Consider the following 18,940-nt stretch of genomic DNA (forward strand, 5'->3'; position numbering starts at 1 on the left):
ACTCACTCACACACTCACACACACACACTCACACTCTCACACACACACTCACACTCTCTCACACACACACACACTCACACTCTCTCACATACACACACACACACACTAAAGAATAAAATAGGATAATTTCATTGTCAGCATTGTTTTTACAGTTTTGTTTTTATATTTCACACTTTATAATAAGGTTTCATTTGTTAACATTAGTTAATGCATCAGCCAAAATGAACGAACACTGAGCAATATACATTTTAAAAGCATTTATAAGATTTTGATAATGTTAGTCAATAAAAATACAATTGTGAATTGTTTGTTCATGTTAGCGAATTAACTAACGTTAACAGATTTTAAAAATGTATTAATAAATGATTTAAGTCATTCATTAGTAAATTATTTAAATATTTATCTTTACATAAAGATTAAAGTGCTGTAGAAGTGTGGTGTATTATTAGTTTATTTTAACTAATGCTAATCGCATTATTGCCTATTTTTTTATTTTTTTTTGTCAAGTACAATTTTATGCAACTTTATCAACCTATAACTTAATAACATTCTTATAGTTATATTACAGTATTATGTTATAGTTTTAATATTATTTACTAATATACAGTGGACTTCAACTTTGACATTTTTCTTTCCTAACAGGATAACTCATCCGCTCTTCAGAAGCAGTATGCAGATCTACTGGTAAGACTTTCTGAAATCTGATCATGTTTACAAATGGCAAAGGTTTACATTAATGCTATATAAAGTGCAGCTCTGTGCAGATGAAGTGAGTGTGTGTTGTTGTGTAGGAGGCGAGTGAGCAGCGCCGGCAGCATCTGGCGTCTCTCTATGAGTTCATGCACAGCTGCAGTAAAGAGCTGCTCTATCTGAGTGAACAGCAGCACAAGATCATCAGCAGAGACTGGAGCGAGCGCATGATCGATAGCGCCGGGGTGCGCATGGACTACGAGGTGAGGCACAGCTCAAGCTCATCATTTAAAGCGACAGTTCACCCAAAAATCACAATTCTGTCATTATTTACTCACTCTCAAGTTGTTTCAAACCTGTATGAGTTTTATTCTCCCGCTGAACACAAAAAAAAAGATACTTTGAAGAATGTTGGCAACCAAACAGTTTCTGGTCTCCATTGACTTTGATAGTATTTTCTTTATCCATACTATGGAAATCAATGGCTACCGTCAACTATTTGATTACCAACATTCTTCCGAATATTTTTCTTGATATTTTTCACGTAAGCCTTTATATGAATGATTTTTATGTATGTGTTTCAGAGATTTAAGAACAACGGTCTGCTGTCACACGAGAGGGAAGTGAGCAAGCTACAGGAGGACGCCAGTGTGCTCATTGAGGACAAACACCCTGGATCATCTGCTGTTAAGGTATTCATTCATTTGTTCATTCATTCATTAAGTCAGTCAGTCAGAGATTCATTCATTCATTTGTTCGTTCACTTGTTCATTCATTCATTAATTCAGTCAGTCAGAGATTCATTCGTTCATTTGTTCATTCATTCAGTCAGTCAGTCTGTCAGAGATTCATTCATTCATTCGTTCATTCATTCATCCATTCAGTCAGTCAGAAATTCATTCATTCATTCGTTCATTCATTCATTCGTTCATTCATTCATTCATTCAGTCAGTCAGTAAGAGATTCATTCGTTCATTCATTCATTTATTCAGTCAGTCAGTCAAAGATTCATTCATTCGTTCATTTGTTCAGTCAGAGATTCATTCATTCGTTCATTCATTCATTCAGTCAGTCAGAGATTCATTCATTCGTTCATTCATTCATTAATTCAGTCAGTCAGTAAGAGATTCATTCGTTCGTTCAGTCAGTCAGTCAGTCAGAGATTCATTCAGTCAGTTAGTCAGATTCATTCGTTCAGTCAGTCAGTCAGTCAGTCAGAGATTCATTCATTCGTTCATTCATTCAGTCAGTCAGATTCATTAATTCATTAATTCGTTCATTCATTCATTCATTCATTCAGTCAGTCAGTCAGAGATTCATTCATTCAGTCATTCGTTCATTCATTAATTCATTCAGTCAGTCAGTAAGAGATTCATTCATTCATTTGTTCATTCATTAATTCATTCAGTCAGTCAGTAAGAGATTAATTCGTTCATTCATTCATTTCAGTCAGTCAGTCAGAGATTCATTCATTCAGTCAGTCAGTCAGAGATTCATTCATTCATTCATTCGTTCATTCAGTCAGTCAGTCAGTCAGTCAGAGATTCATTCATTCATTCGTTCATTCAGTCAGTCAGTCAGTCAGAGATTAATTAATTAATTAATTCAGTCAGTCAGTCAGTCAGAGATTCATTCATTCAATCATTCACTAGCTCGCTTACAAGTTCATCTATTCATTTAATATTTTTTATTACGTATTCATTTATTATTATTGTTTATTTTTTAAAAGTTCATTCATTTATTCATTCCCTCACTAACCGTCATTCATTAAATTGTTTATTTTTGGTCAATTGATTCACTCATATATTTATTTAATCATGCGTTCATGCATTTGTCAGTTCATTAATTTTTTATTTCCCTCACTAACATATTAATGCATTATACAGTAATTTATGTCAATTCATTTGTTTGTTTATTTGTTCATTTATTCACACATTTTATTTATTATTCATTTTTGTTCATTTAGTTTGTTAATCGATTTGTTCCTTCCATCACTAACACATCGATTCATTATTCAGTTGTGTTTGTTCATTAATTTGTTCATTTATTTGTGCATTCATCAACTTATTTATTTAATCATTCATTTGTTTGACAGTTTATTCATTCAGTCACTAACACATTTATTCATAAATTGTTGGTTTGTTCATTTTTTTGTTCATTCCTTGGATCATTTATTTAATAATGTTCATTTGTTTTTCCTTTGACCATTTGTTGGTTCATGTGTTCATTCACACACACTCATTGGTTTATTTGTTTATTCACTTACTCGTTTATTTATTAACTTTATTAACTCAAACAATCATTTTTTCAGTTCATTCATTAGTTCATTTATTTATTGAATCATTTGTTCATTCATTTGCTTGTCTGTTCATTCAGTTATTCCCTCACTAATTAATTAGTTTTTTATTCATTAGTTTGGTCATTTATGTTAATTCATTCACTTATTTATTTAATCATTCATTCGGTTCACAGTTTAATTATTCAGTTACTAACACATTTATTCATTGTGTATTTGTTTTCTTGTTCATGAATTTGTTAATTTATTTGAAATTTCCTTGTTTGTTCGTTGATTCATTCAAACCCTGACTGGCTCTGAGTGAGTCTTGCTGTCATTGATTCGCTGAATGAAGGTGATTTCACATGTGTGTGTGTTTTAGTTGTACAGAGCAGACGTGTCGAGAGAGTGGCAGCGATTCCTGAATCTGTGTCTGTGTCAGGACACACACCTGGACAACGTGGAGGCATACAAGAAAGTACGCAATCACACACACACACACACACAATGACATGAGAAGCAGGAGATTCAGATGAGCGTTTACTGAAACGATTGCATGTGTGTTTTAATCTCAGTATCAGCTGGATTTGGAGACGTTCACTGAGTCGCTGAAGAGAATCAAATCCGTGACCGAACCGTCAGTGCTGAACAACATGAGCAACCCTGAGATCCTGCTGACGCTGGAGGTCAAACACACACACACACACAGACACACACACACACGCTGCGATATATTAATAATCCAGTATAATTAATAAGTGTGTGTTTGTGTGCAGGGCGAGGAGAGGTCCGTCATGAGGAACGAGCAGCGTCTGGTGGATCTGAGAGAGCTTTGCACCAACATTGCCCCTCTACACTTGCGCCGGAGCACCACAGACAAACCCATCAGCACCATCGCCCTGTGTGACTGGAGCACTGAGAAGGTAACGTCCTTTTCTGACTGAAATTAATACTTGTATTCAGCAAGCATGCATTAAATTGATCAAAAGAGACGGTAAAGACATTTAGGATGTTGCAAAAGATTTGGAAAGGCCATCAGTGGAGGATGAAGCGTGCTAAACGTTTCTCTGCTGCAGGACTCTGTGAAAAGAGGCGACAAGGTCATGCTGGTCTCTGATCCCAGAGAGGAGATCTGGGAGGTGAAATCCACGGGAGAGACAAAGCTCATCCCAGGAGTCTGCTTCCTCATCCCTCCGCCCGATTCAGCTGCCATCAACAAGGTGGACAGGTAAGAAAGCTCCCGAGATGCAGGAAGTGCAGGTGTAGTTCTCCCAGCTGCTTCCTGTTTTAACATTCCTGTGTTTTTTGTCTTGTATTCAGTCTGAGCAGGGATTTCTCCAGTCTGAAGAGGACGAGGTCAGCTCTACAGGCCCAGGCCAAGACACCGACCGTGGAAGTCATGCAGTTCGTAAAGCAGGGTCTGATATACTATTATAGTTTTTTTTTTTTTTTAAGAAATGTTCTTTTTCTTTTTTTTTTAATATATTTATCAGTTAAAGTTTTATTAATTTTGTTTTTTGTCTTTTTTAAATATGACTGCGTAGTTATGAACTTTTATAAAAAGTTTATTTAGTTTTAGTTGTTTTAGTCCTTCAACTGAAGATATAAAAGCAATATAAGGCAGCATCTCACATTTTCATTAAGTTTATTTCAGTTAATGTTTATTTCATTTCAAGTAAACAAAATGTTTCTTTTTAAAGGTTTTAGTTTTAGTTCAAAAATAGTTCAAAAAAGGACCTTTTCTGAAAATATGCTCCAAGATGTAGATGAGTTTGTTTCTTCATCAGATTTGGAGAAATGTAGCATTACATCACTCATCAATGGATGCTCTGCAGTGAATGGGTGCCGTCAGAATGAGAGTCCAAACAGCTGATAAAAACATCACAATAATCCACAAGTAATCAACATGACTCCAGTCCATCAGTTAATGCCTTGTGAAGAGAAAAACTGTGCGTTTGTAAGAAACAAATCCATAAGTAAGACGTTTTAACTTCAAAATGATGCTTCCAGGTAAAATATGAGTCCTCTATCCATAATATTGGCTTCTCTGGTGAAAAGGTCACCTGATCTGAATCAGGAGAGAAATCTGCACAGATCAAGCACCATTTACAAGCCAAGCCAGTCCAAAACAGCTCTAAACAAATATGTTGGGGGATTTTGATGTGAGAGACAAGAGGAGATGACCTTTATCACTGGAGGAAGCGTTATTATAGATTATGGACTCGTATTTTAGCCGGAATCGACAGTTTGAAGTTAAAAACTCCTTAATCATGGATTTGTTTCTCTCGAACATGCAGATTTTTACAAGACATTAACTGATGGACTGTAGTGGTGTGGATTAATTCTGGATTATTGTGATATATTTATCAGCTGTTTGGACTCTCATTCTGACGGCACCCATTCACTGCAGAGCATCCATTGCTGAGCAACTGATGCAATGCTACATTTCTCCGAATCTGATGAAGAAACAAACTCATCTACATCTTGGATGGCCTGAGGTTGAGGTATCATATTAAATTTGAGTCGTAAATGATGTTATCTGTCCCGGCAGTTGCTGTGGCCACCGTTCCCGACAGCGCGAAGGCCGGCCTCATTGACGGCCGGCTGGAACAGATCTATTCAGACCTGCTGAAGTTAGAGAAGGACATCCAGACCCGAATGAGGTCTCCATTAGATCGCGCTGCACCCATCGGAGATCTGACCGCCAGAAATAAAGACCAGGATGTAAGAGTGGGAAACAAAACCAAAATAGTCTAAATGTGATTATTTAATTGGTCAAAGAAGAAACAAATGCTGGATACTATAGTTAGTATAAAACATTGAGTGACTTCCACTTTGGTTTGATCTCTACAGAGTTTTGTCATGATTCTGAAGAAACTGGAGGCTGAGAAAGCATCGGCTCAAAGGGAAATGGAGCCCCTGATATCCCAGAAACCCCTGGGGCCCACCACGTCCTCGCTGCCGCTGAAACTGAGCAAAGTCAGCAACAAGATTGACGACATCACCGCCCTCTCTGATCTCTACAACAAGAAGTAAGAAAGCATGCCTGTGGCAAATCATACAAGCAAGGCTTCATAAAGTACTGTGGTATTACTATGGATTTTGGGGTTGATTTTACTATGGTAAAAACAAGGGATTATTTCCTCAGGGCCACATCTTCCATGTTCCTGGAGAAACAGATCAAGAAGGTGGACAACATGCTGACGGCGTTCGAGGATCAGTTGGCTGCAGACACTGGCATCTTAGATGAGCCCAACACCATCCGCAACCATGCCAAACAGCTGCAGGTAGACACTTATTATACAAACACAATGCTGATATGAGTCTTTATCTATAATATTACAGGGATATTTCAGCCAAAAACAGACATAAAGAAATTCTGACATCATTTACATTCTTAAAGGGATAGTTCACCCAAAAATGTACTTACCCTCAAGCCATCCTAGATGTATATGACTTTCTTCTTTCAGACGAATACAATCGGAGTTACATTAAAAAACATCCTGGCTCTTCCAAGCTTTATAATGGGAGTGGATGGTAGCCCAAAATTTGAAGTCCAAAAAACTTAACCAATCCATTATAAAAGAAGTCCACACGGCTGCGGGGGGTTAATAAAGGCCTCCCGAAGCGATGCATTTGTGTAAGAAAAATATCCATATTTACAACTTTATAAACCTTAATCTCTAGCTTCCGCTAACTGTCATACGCTCGTTCACGAGAGAGTGGTGTCCAGCGGATGACGTAAGACGTAGGCGTAGCATAAACTCCGGTGAGAATATGCTAGTCTTGCGAGAAACAAGTTTTGTTTACAGCAAAGGAAAACCAGTCTCCTCTTGGCTTATATTGAAATCCTCCAACATTTTTCTTTACAAATCCTCGTTTTTGTACTACTAATTCGTGACCGGTGTTTTGTTTTGCTATCTCCTCTGCGCTTCCACGTTCGTCACTTCCGCGTTCGTCACCGCGTTTGCCTACGTGCTACGTCATCCGCTGGATGCCACTCTCCCGTGAACACGTGTATGACAGTTAGCGGAAGCTAGAGATTAAGGTTTATAAAGTTGTAAATATGGATATTTTTCTTACACAAACGCATCGCTTCACTTCGGGAGACCTTTATTAACACCCCGGAGCCATGTGGACTTCTTTTATAATGGATTAGTTCAATTTTTTGGACTTCAAATTTTGGGCTACCATCCACTCCCACTATAAAGCTTGGAAGAGCCAGGATGTTTTTTAACATAACTCCGATTGTATTTGCCTGAAAGAAGAAAGGTCATATACATCTAGGATGGCTTGAGGGTAAGTAAATCATGGGGTAATTTTTATTTTTGGGTGAACTATCGCTTTAAATATACATGAATGAAATTTAAATACAATTTTTTTAAATAAAGTACCTAAAAAGAAGTCAGTGTGGGATCACTGTGATTTAAAAAAATATATATAATAATTTGTTTATTTATATTTGTTTTTAAAAAGGATGCATTAAATTGATCCAAAATCCTGAAGATAAATTGTATCAGATTTCTGAAGGATCATGTTACACTGAATATGTAATAATATTTCACAATAATACCGTTTTTACTGTGTTTTGAACAAATAAATGCAGCTTTGGTGAGCAAAAGAGACTTCTTTAAAAAACTGACCCCAAACTTTTGAACAGTAGTGAACAGTAGCCTTATGAAAGAAACACACCAATTTGCCAGTCATTAACTAAATATCTTAAGATTTAGGCTACGTTTACACTGGTGCGTTTTCATTTTAAAATGCATAACTTGATAGAGTTACACCTGTCGTTTACACTACTTGCAGTTTTGACCCTTGAAAACGGAGACTTTCAAAAACGCAGCTGACCCTTATTTATTAAGAAAACTCTGGGGTTGCATTTCAGTGTAAATGGACCAAAACGGAGACTTTTGAAAACGATAGCATGGCTGCCCACATTCGCTCTGTGTATCCTTGATGACCGTGTAAACAATAACATCATGCTCATTGTTGTACCTGCATGAATGATCATGTGACATGCATTTTCAGTTGTGTAGTGTGGACGGAGATCGTTTCTGAAAGGCAGTGAAAATGCCAGTGTAGACGAGGATCGTTTTCATTTTAAAACGCCGTTTTAAAAAGAAAATGCATTAGGGTAAACAGGGTCTTAATGTTGAAATAAAAGCAGGAATGGTTTTGATATGGCACAACTTCCCATTCAAACAATGTAATGATGTTTCTGTATGTCTGTATTTGTTTTCTCTTTAGACCATGAGTAAAGAGGTTGCATCCAAGAAAGATGACATCCAGCAGTTGAACCGTGAGCTGGAAGTCACAGAGCAGGCATGCAGCTCCCTGCAGAAGAGCTTCCAGGAGTATTGCCCTGATATCCGCCACCAAGAGACTGAGGTCAGGCGCTTGAGGAATCGCTACTCTAACATCAACAGCCAGCTGCAGCAAAGGTGAAGTGTTATAAAGAGGCCTTTTATTGTTTATGTTGACATCTTTTTTGTTTACTGAGGCAAATCTGCTTTTTTTATAATGCTACAGACTTTTGAACTCTACCATAAACTTTTTACTTCACAGGGCGACTCTGTTGCAAGAGGCTGTCAATAAAAATCAGGAATTTAACAGTGCCATCCAGTCACTCACTGCTTTCCTAATCAATATGCCCAATAACGAAGTTCGGCCTGGTGAAAGTGTGTCACAAATCTATGCCAAGCAAAACTCTCAGATGGTCAGTATTAGGTTTTATTGGCACGGTTTTAAAACGGTTGATTTTGATTATTTTTTTATTACTATTAATATTATCTTAAATATTTTTTGATGTGTAAACAGCTATAAATAAGCTATTAGGAAAATTAGGAAAGTTTGTTTTTGAGATTCTGTTTAGTGCCACTAGTTGCATGGAAATTACATGCATCACACTTAAATATCTCAGATATGTTAAATTTACATTGGATGTAAATTTGTTTTTGGTTGCAGAGAGCAGTTGAAGACATCAAGAGAAAGCAGGATGATGTAAACCGTGTGGTCAAACTTTCTCGTGAAGTGCAGGGTGTTCTTAACGTATGATGGCCATCTTGAACATGATCATACTACAGCACATTTCACATGTCAGTGCTAGCATGAATGCAAATGGTCTGTTGCTTCTGTGTCTTCAGGAGTATGAGCTGAATTCAAACAAATACAGCAGTGCATTGGGAAAACCAGAAATAAACACAAAAATAATAGATTACATCACCCTGGCTGAAGCTGTGCAGAAGAAGGTAGGTTGCTTTGCCATAATGACCATAATAATGACTTGTTGTTTATGTACATTTTCAAATATCTGTACAATTGGCTACTTTTTAGGAAAGGGGTGTTGTGAACCTTTACTCTGAAGTATCAGCACAGAATAATCAACAACTGAATCAAGTGATCTTGGCCAAGGACCTCATCAACAAGGTACTGACTTTCAAAGCTGCAACAATCATTGGAATAAATAACAAGTTAATGCCAAATGTTGTTGAAGAGTGTACAGCTACCATGAACTTCTTAACTTAAACTAAACAAATCTTTATTTGTGTTCCATGAATAGAATGATGAAATTGTGAGCCATGTGGTGGTGAGGCAGCAACTTCAGATGCAAAGTCAGCAGAGAGACATGGACGAAGTTGACGGTCTGAAGCGCGAGCTGGCTGAGGAAATATCTCGCCGCAGTCATGCTGAGAATGATTTAGCCACCTACAGGAAACGGATGGTGTCCCTGAAGAGTCGGAGAGGTGTGGAGCGAGTGGAAGAAAAGGAAACTGTGCATTACTACCGTGATCCGAAGCTGGAGGCAGACTTGGAAGCATTGAAGAGGAGGATAACCGAAGAGTTCCATAAACGATCCCAATTGCACACAGAAATTGAGATTGTAAACAAAAAAATGGTCAGTCATGAACGAGAGATTATCGACGTGAAGCCCAAGCTGGTGACAAAGGTGCTTACAGAAATTGAGCGTGATCCCAAATTGGACGTTGAAGCTGCGAGGATCAGGGAGCTCATACTCAAACTAAAGGAGGAAATTCGAGTGCACCAGAGTGAAACGGTACAGATGAGAACAGAAGTTACTGTCTTGGAGACCAAGAGGCCAGTAATAAAAGAGAAAGTGGTCCTGAAAGAGGTTTTGAAGCTGGAAAAAGACCCCGAAATGCAGAAAGCTGTGATTACCTTGAAGAACGAGATCTCGGATGAGGGTATCAGATGCCAGAACCTGAATGATCAGATATTCCAGATTAGGAGTCAGATCAATAATCTGGAGAGGATTATTCCAACTATACAACCGAAAACTGTCATCAAAGAGTTGAAAAGGGTTGAGCAAGATGCTGATCTCCTACAGGAGTCCAAGACCCTCCGTGTACACCTGGAAGAGCTCATCCGAGAATACAGTATTTTGATGAAAGAGTTCTCCAGCCTTCAGCTCCGCTACAGCCAAGTGGAGACCATCAAACAAAAGATAGAGTTTAATGAGATCATCCATGAGATCTTTAGAATTGACCCTGAGACAGAAGTGGAACTGAGACGGCTGAGAAACGAGCTTCTTGAAATAAGTAAACGGCGTACTAGCATCGAGAATGAGATCAATGTGATCATGGTGGATCTAAAGACTCTGCGTGCCGAGAAGCCCAAGGTTGAACTGAAGGAGATGACTCAAGAGGTGGTGAAAGAAGAGAGGAGTCCTGAAATTGTCAAAGAAATTAAGAGGTTGAATGAGCAGCTCACCATTTTGAGAACCAACTATGACTCCACTATGAATCGAGTGATACGTCTACGCAAGGACAGAGATGAGTGGAAGGCCGAAAGATCAAAGGTGGAGACCAAAGTGGTGACCAAAGAATTGATAAGGTACGAAAATGACCCTCTTCTGGAGAAGGAAGCTGAACGTCTCAGGAGGGAAGTACGTGAGGAAGTTCAGCGTCGTCGAACAGTGGAGGAGAATGTGTTTGACCTTCAAAACAAGTATATTGTGCTGGAGAGACAGAAACCAGAGAAAAGGGTTGTGGTACAAGAAATTGTGCGCCTCCAGACAGATCCCAGTCAGATTCTGGCCCACGAAAGATTAGTCAAGACTTTGGAAGAGACCATCAAGGGTCGTCGGCAGTTTGAACTGGAGGTGCAGCAGATGAGATCTCTAGTCCTGGAGCTGGAGAAGAAGCTGGAGCTCGTGGATCGGCAGAAGAAGATCCTAGTAGAGACAGAGCTGAGACAAATCAAGGCTAGAATCTATGAACTTGAAACTTGTCCAATGCCTGTTGAGGAAAAGATTGTTATAGAAGAGGTTTTGAAAGTTGAGAGAGACCCTACAGTCGACAAACTAATCACTGACCTTCGTACTACCCTGGAAAACGAGAGTGCCAGCTTTACCCGCCTGGAGAGAGAGATTCGAAACCTCAAAATCAGGATAGAGTCCCTGACCAAAGAGAAATCTGTGGAGAGGGTCATCCACAAAGAGGTTATCAGGGTTGAGAAGGACCAAGCGGTGGAGTCAGAGAGAGAAAACCTTACAGCTCAACTCACCCAGTTGAAGAATGCTAGAGCCCTCAAAGATGAAGAACTTCTGCGACTCAACAACAAAATAACTCGTATTCAGACAACCAGAACAAATTTCTCTCAAGAAGAGACCACCTTGATTGTTTACAAGGATAGAATCAAGAAAGAGCAAAACGAACTTCTCCAGGAGTTGAGAAGACTGGAGTCTCAAAAGCAGGAGATCACCATAACTTTCCAACATCAATCCAAACTCTTGAGTGAGAGGAACCAAGTCAACAGGCAAAAGACCATCAAGCTGGAGTCTGAGCTCCAGCGTCTGGAGAGAGAAATCCTGGAAGTGAAAGAGCTTATCAACCAGCGGGAAATTACTATCATGGACCTCCAGAAACAAGCAAAAGCAGCGCAACATACAGAGACAAACACTAGAGAGACCAACGTCTCCACCAAAATCACCATTCTGGACCCAGAGACCGGCAAGGACATGTCACCCTATGATGCCTATCTTGAGGGTCTGATTGATCGCAATCAGTACATCCACCTCCAAGAGCTTGAATGTAGCTGGGAGGAAATCACAACCACCGGTCCTGAAGGTGAAACCACTCTTCTGCAGGATCGTAAAAGCGGAAAGCAGTACTCCATCAGTACGGCCCTGCAAAATGGCAGACTGACCCAGTATGAACTTCAGCGCTACAGAGAGGGCAAAATGACCATTTCAGAGTTTGCTCTTCTGGTTGCAGGGGAAAAGAAAACAAAGTCCTTCCCTCCTCTAAGTACAACACAAACAACAACTGTTCAGACACTTGCTCCAACAAACTCCTCCACATTGACACGCCGCTTATCCTACTCCAGCAATGGCAACTTGAACTCGCTGGTAATCGCCAGTGGAGATGAGCTCTACCCAATTTCTGGTGTCTTAGATGTCACCACAGACAGCCGCATGTCTGTACGAAGTGCCCTAACGCGCAAACTGATTGATCAAGACACATCTATAAAGCTTCTGGAAGCTCAGGCCGCCACTGGAGGTATTGTGGACCTGAATAAGAAGGACAAGCTCTCCATTCACAAGGCGGCAGAACGTGGATTGATCGATTCGAGCCAGCTTCACAAACTCCTCAGTGCCCAGAAGGCCTTTACTGGTTTTGAAGACCCCGTGTCCAAAGAGCGAATGTCAGTGGGAGAAGCCGCCCGCAGGGGATGGATCCCCAACGACAGTGCTCTGTGGTTCATGGAGGCACAGGTGCTGACTGGTGGACTGGTAGACCCAAAACGTGCAGGTCGCATCGACATGCAGAATGCTGTCGATACAAAACTGATCGACGCATCCATGGCCAAGCAACTTCAGGATGATTCCGCCTTTGTGAAGAACGTGATCGACCCCATCAAGAAGGAAAAGATCACGTATAAGGAGGCCATGGCTCGGTGCAAGAGGGACCACACCACAGGGCTGCTCCTGCTCCCAGCTGCCTCGACTGACACTGTTGACACTTCATCCTATTCCAGCTACAGATTCTCCACAAGATAAAGACAACACGCAAGTGTGAAAAAACTGATTTAAGTTCTAAATAGTAAGTGACTTCTGATTCTCTGGATTTTTTCATAAACATATACAAGATAATCTCTGGAGCCTCTCATACTTTTACTGTTTTATCTTTTCCTGTCTTTGTTTTTAACATAATCTTTCAGTTACTCATTATTTTCTGGTTTATCTTGATGAATGGGCTGCTGAATTGCTTTTTGAACTTCATATATAATAAAATGTCCTGTTTCATATATACTCAAAAGTGACTGTCTATGTATTGATTTTCCAACTAGGAAAAGTGCATTTCTACAGTAACGTCATTCTCTGAATGAAAACGCTTAATAGCAGGGATTCCCAAACTGGGGTTCGTGAACCCCTGGAGGTTTGAGAGGGAACCGCAGGGGATTTGTGAGTTAATGAAAATAACTCAATAACTAATAATCAATTAATCATAAAAATCTAAAATAAAATAAATCTCAATACAACACTTGCAAAAAACGTTGATGTAGTTAATTGTTTACCTGCATATCATATGACTCATAAACATAAGAGAACTGTGTACATGTAAATGTATAGTTAAATGATTAACTTCAAGTAAATATTTTAGTTTAGTTCGGCTAACAAAAAACTTTGGGAATCTCCTCTATACAGGTATTCTATAACTTTTTAGAGTTAATAATAAAGGTTTCCCTCATAATAAAGGCCTAAACATCAAATATTTCTTAACTAAGAAAATGCTAAGAAGCTAACATTATCATTCCACTCTAAAAGCAATTATCTATAAATTGGTGTTTTTACTGATTCACATATGTAATCTTACACATAAAAACAACACATGTACACAAATGCGTTTACCATCTGAAATTTTATTTCATAAAAATGTATAACTTTGGAAAAATATAGAACATTTTTATATTTATCTCAAGTATAGAGAATACTATGTAAATATCACAGTACAGTTGCACTCATATGTGCATTTTTAATTTGCAAATAAATCAAAGCACTTTTATTTCGATTGTTCCCCTCTGGTCACATACAGCATTGTGCAAAAATCAAATGTCTCAAAATCATTGCGCAAACAAATATAATTCCTTTACCATCAAAAACAATATGGAGTGTTTACATCATTTCAACTCTGATTCAATAAGTCACACTGTTCACGTTACAGACTCTAGAGAGCGTCATCCCTACACAAATCAACACAAAATGTCCTGTGGATGTTTGATCATCTATATGGCTTTAAACCTTTCAGTCATGGTTAGCCTGAATCTGTCCATTGGTCTGCATCTGGCTGGTCTGTACAAGCCTGTAACAAAATGTTCAACAGGAACAAAATGCAAACGTAAAAGAACTGAAAAACCCATACTGATATTTTGAACTTTAAGCTATATTACATCTAAGATATTGTGCTATTATTTAATTTTATTAATGCAAGTACTTGAACCTGAATATTGGTTGTTTTAAAACCCAGAACTTCAGTGCCAGACTAAAATGATATTAAACTCACAATAAAAAAAATATATTTTTAGTTCACAGTGAAGCAAACAGCTTTATCTATGGATGCGCATTTAATAAATGTTTTAACCTTTAACCTTTCACTGATGACATCACCCAGGAAGTGACATCCTCTTGGAGGAGAAACGGCAGCACAAACATCAGTACTGTTATGAATTCTGTGATGGTTTTAGTCTCTAAACAATTCATCTTGTTTGGAAAATGTACAGATTAGTTTGATTTTATATATTTTTAGTTCACAGTGAAGCAAACAGCTTTATCTATGGATGCGCATTTAATAAATGTTTTAACCTTTAACCTTTCACTGATGACATCACCCAGGAAGTGACATCCTCTTGGAGGAGAAACGGCAGCACAAACATCAGTACGTGTTATGAATTCTGTGATGGTTTTAGTCTCTAAACAATTCATCTTGTTTGGAAAATGTACAGATTAGTTTGATTTCAAAAGATGGTTATGCTATGAATATGAACCAAGTTGATGCTTATATAAGCGAACTGTCAATGAGTCTTTATGAACATCTGTTCATTTTCTTGTTGTTTTGTTAATTATTAAGTTAAAATTGTAATGTGAGAATCTGCCTGACCCCAGAAGCAAATCAGATTTTGTGTCTTTTAACAGCTTTTTAAAAATTTTAAATAGTTATAGTTTAACTAAGAATTTCAAGAAAAACAAGTTTTCAATGACGGGGCATTGAGCACGTTACAATATCAACAATACAACGTATTTAGCAGTTATTTTGTATGTTGTTGATGAAAAATTGTAATTTCCCAGGAGAAGGCAGCATGTTTGGTACATAGAGAAACAGCTAATAACAGCAAAACAGTTTCATGGCTAGAAGGAAAATATTTCAGGTTTTCATTTTAGTATTTATATGAAATACAGGCATAATAAAACCTTCAGACTCTGATGGAGATATATTGGTGCAGGCGGCTGGTGAGGCTTCATCACAAACACACACTGACAGTCAAACCGCTCTTAAATAATAATAAACATAAACATAATCTGATTTATATCATATAAAAATAAAGATGAACAACCAGATCATATTTTCAACATTGGCACTTCTGAAAATCAAGATTGGTGCATCGCAGCAGCATAAACTCCAGCATAACACAGATGCCTGCGCATCAGAGACCATGAAACTCACCAAACCTCAGAGATGACAGATCTCATATCTCACTGCAAAAATCCAAGCAAAGCAACTGCGTTTTGCATAAAGAAAACTAAGCTTATTTTGTAGTAAATGAAGAAGCTTTGCATTGGGAATGTTTTCAATTATTATTTAGGATTTAATATGTTTGACTGTAATGAAAATAGTGTCACAATGTAAAAACAGTGCATTTTCCTAATGCAAAATGTCATTTCTTCTGTTGTTTGGGGTGAAATGTGACCTGGACATGCTTTTAGATGCACAAGCATCAGAGATGATGAATCTTAATTTGTTCAGTTCATATTCCACCCATAGAAAATCAATTCAAAATTAGGTTTTGCATAAAGTAAAAACAGTCAATTAACAGTCAGTATAAAAACAGTCAATTTTATGCATTTCTTTTTCTCTTTCTTTTGATTTTCGGAGTGAAGTGTGACCCTAAAATGAATCGCAACCTGCTCAGCTCATATTTCACCTCAAAAGGCAAAGAAAATAAATATGTATTTTATTTATTAGTTTTTTTTATTTGTTTGCATAAAGAAAATCAAGCTTATTTTGTAGATCACATGGATATTTTTCATTGTGCTATTTTTTCAATAAAAAAAATTTAACTGTCAGGAAAATTAATGTAAACTTTACTAATGCAAAATATTTTGTTCTTGTTTTTTTTGGGGTGAAATGCGACCTAGACATGTTTTCAGATGAACAAGCATCAGAAGTGATGACTCTCAACCTGCTCAAGTTCAGATTTCGTCCCAAAAATCTTAGAAAATAATTATTTTTTTAAAAACATAAATTTGCAATTTTTTTATGTTTGTATTTAAATTATGCAAATTTATGTCAGGGAAACACTGCCAATGTAAAAACAGTCAATCTTGTAACCATAAACTACGTATATAATTTCCTGTTTTGTCTTCTGATTTTGGGGTGAAATAGGCTATGACCCGGACACCTGGTTTCGTGAGATTCACTCAAAGTTACAATTCCTCAATAAAACAAACAAAGGAACATTAAATTCAAGTTTAACGGCAGCCAGTCAGGGTTGTGCGGTTCCGTGTTGCTTCAGGTAAAATATTTCCAGTTTAAGGGCCAGTTTTACTAACAGCTTGCGCCAGCGCAAACCGTCTTTTGGCGTTAAAATAGTACCGTCAGGTTTTACTAAAGACGTGCAGTGAGGAATTAGCGCTGAAAAGGTGCAGACACAGTTATTTTTGAAGGAGTTTCCCTTTCAGACGCAAAATATACAGTGTTGCCAACTTAGTTGCCAACAAATTTAGCAACTTTTCAGACTTCCCTAGCAACTTTTTCTTCCAAAAGCACCTAGTAACAAATTTAGCTATTTTAAAATTTTATTTGGCTAATTTTAGCAACTTTTGATAAGTGACTCAAACAATAAAAAGGCACACATTTTCCATCTAAATTTCACAAAAAGAGGAAACCAAAGATGCCTAGAAGTACATACATCACATGAATTAAGTTATTGCTATTTGCAGTTGTTCGATTTGATAATAACAATAATAATTGTTCATTTATGATACACCTTGTTAGTAGCTTGTACATGTGATTGTTGATCAGTTAGTACACTGTAAGAAAAATATCTAGAAAAATGGCAAAGGTACTAATAATTTTTCAGGACATTATCCATTATCAATTATCCATTATCCGTTGTAACCCTGTAACCCGAAAACACAAAATACAATGCGTCATTTAAAATGCAGGTAAAAACCGGTGATTTATTTTCTTAGAGTGTAGCATACTGACTACTAATACACTGCTTAAAACTCTAATTGTTCAGAATGTGAAGTTTTACTAGTTTACTAGCTAATAAAAAAACTTGTAATCGTTCAAAAATTAAATCGTTCAATGTTGTATATAAAAATTGTTATTTATATTTTAACATATTATGCATTTATATTATTTTACGAACAAATCTAAATGAACATATCAAATATATTTTTGCTGAGATTTGATGTAGTGACACAATTTTGCGTCGTGATTACGTAATGACGTCATCACGCAATGACATCACAACGTCATTTAGCAACTTTTAGCAACAAATCGACCTTCCTTTAGCAACTTCCCCTGAAAATTAGTTGGCGACACTGAAAATATATGGAAGGAGAGTATCAAAATGAATCACGCAACGCAGTTTAGCTACCAACGTTTGCTCTCATCAAATTACTGGTATTTGCGCCATTATTTAACGCCCCAAAAAAGCATGTATTAAAGGTGACATATCATGAAAATATGACTTTTCCAGGTTTTAAGAGCTATAATCAGGCCCCCAGTGCATCTACCAACCAAGGAAACGTGAAAAAGATTAACCCAGTAACTTTGTTTTGGTAAGCCTTTTTCTGCAAGCGTCTGAAAAAAAGAGCGCGTCTGATTTCGCTCCCTTGGTGACGTGACAAAGGGATCTAATTATAATATTACCGCCCCTTAATCTGCACGTTTCCACCCATGGCACCATCATTTTGATTTCGCAAGTGACAACAGTGTAATGCCATGGCGAAAGTTTGAGCAAAACTTGCTAACTGTCCTGCCTTTGGCTGCACAGATGAGCACAGAACACTATTTAGAGTCCTGTCTTTGACTGCGCAGATGAGCACAGAACACTGTTTAGAGTCCTCAGAGGAGACGAGAGAGCAGTGGATTTATTGATTTATTTACTGCTGCTGCCACACAGATCTGAAATAAACATGCAATTTATTTCCCAGCTGTTTACCTCCACAGACATAACCAACTGTTTTTGTACCTCATGTGTGTTTTTAACGTAAACCTGTGTGTGAATGAGAACTTAGTTTAGTACTCAAATGCTGTGTGGTGGCCGCTTTCTGTCTGTGTGCTCTCAGAAAACCGTATATCAGAAGTTTAAACTAAACGATAAACATGATAGTCAGAACCAAAACAGATGTTTTTTAGCAGATATGAGCTGTAATGGCGCAGCTCTATTCTGGAAAAGGGGGCGGGGAGCAGCAGCTCATTTGCATTTAAAGACACAGGTCCGGAAAACAGCGTGTTTCTGCTTCCACTCAAAACAGGCATTTTCAAAATGATATAATAAATGATCTGTGGAGTACTTAGAGCTGAAACTTCACAGACACATTCTGGGGACACCACAGACTTATATTACATATTGTAAAAAGGGGCATAATATGTCACCTTTAAAGCAGGCGGTAATTTGCGCAACTCTTAGTAGATTGCACTGGTCATTATGGAAATGATCTGACTGTGTCTGTGTTCTTTACTGTGCGCATTTTTAGTAAATCACTCACTGAGTTTTCCCCAC

The 18,940-nt window shown here is 37.8% G+C and overlaps 1 protein-coding gene across 1 annotated transcript in view; it reads left to right on the forward strand.

The window, feature by feature from the left end:
• evplb (envoplakin b) overlaps positions 1 to 13,239 on the forward strand; it is a 21,056-nt gene extending 7,817 nt beyond the window's left edge. Inside the window, exons 6-22 of the mRNA XM_016252863.1 lie at positions 643 to 684; positions 792 to 953; positions 1,275 to 1,382; positions 3,348 to 3,443; positions 3,541 to 3,651; positions 3,742 to 3,888; positions 4,042 to 4,193; positions 4,286 to 4,383; positions 5,517 to 5,689; positions 5,819 to 5,997; positions 6,114 to 6,252; positions 8,216 to 8,409; positions 8,534 to 8,684; positions 8,933 to 9,016; positions 9,112 to 9,216; positions 9,302 to 9,394; positions 9,528 to 13,239. Of these exons, the coding sequence (XP_016108349.1) occupies positions 643 to 684; positions 792 to 953; positions 1,275 to 1,382; positions 3,348 to 3,443; positions 3,541 to 3,651; positions 3,742 to 3,888; positions 4,042 to 4,193; positions 4,286 to 4,383; positions 5,517 to 5,689; positions 5,819 to 5,997; positions 6,114 to 6,252; positions 8,216 to 8,409; positions 8,534 to 8,684; positions 8,933 to 9,016; positions 9,112 to 9,216; positions 9,302 to 9,394; positions 9,528 to 12,986 (5,493 nt within the window). The 3' untranslated portion in view covers positions 12,987 to 13,239. The remainder of the gene's footprint in view (positions 1 to 642; positions 685 to 791; positions 954 to 1,274; positions 1,383 to 3,347; positions 3,444 to 3,540; positions 3,652 to 3,741; positions 3,889 to 4,041; positions 4,194 to 4,285; positions 4,384 to 5,516; positions 5,690 to 5,818; positions 5,998 to 6,113; positions 6,253 to 8,215; positions 8,410 to 8,533; positions 8,685 to 8,932; positions 9,017 to 9,111; positions 9,217 to 9,301; positions 9,395 to 9,527) is intronic.
• The last annotated feature ends 5,701 nt before the right edge of the window (positions 13,240 to 18,940 follow it).

This window comes from Sinocyclocheilus grahami, unplaced genomic scaffold, assembly GCF_001515645.1.
Source record: "Sinocyclocheilus grahami isolate Dianchi unplaced genomic scaffold, SAMN03320097.WGS_v1.1 scaffold1135.1, whole genome shotgun sequence".
Classification (NCBI taxonomy): Eukaryota; Metazoa; Chordata; class Actinopteri; order Cypriniformes; family Cyprinidae; genus Sinocyclocheilus; species Sinocyclocheilus grahami.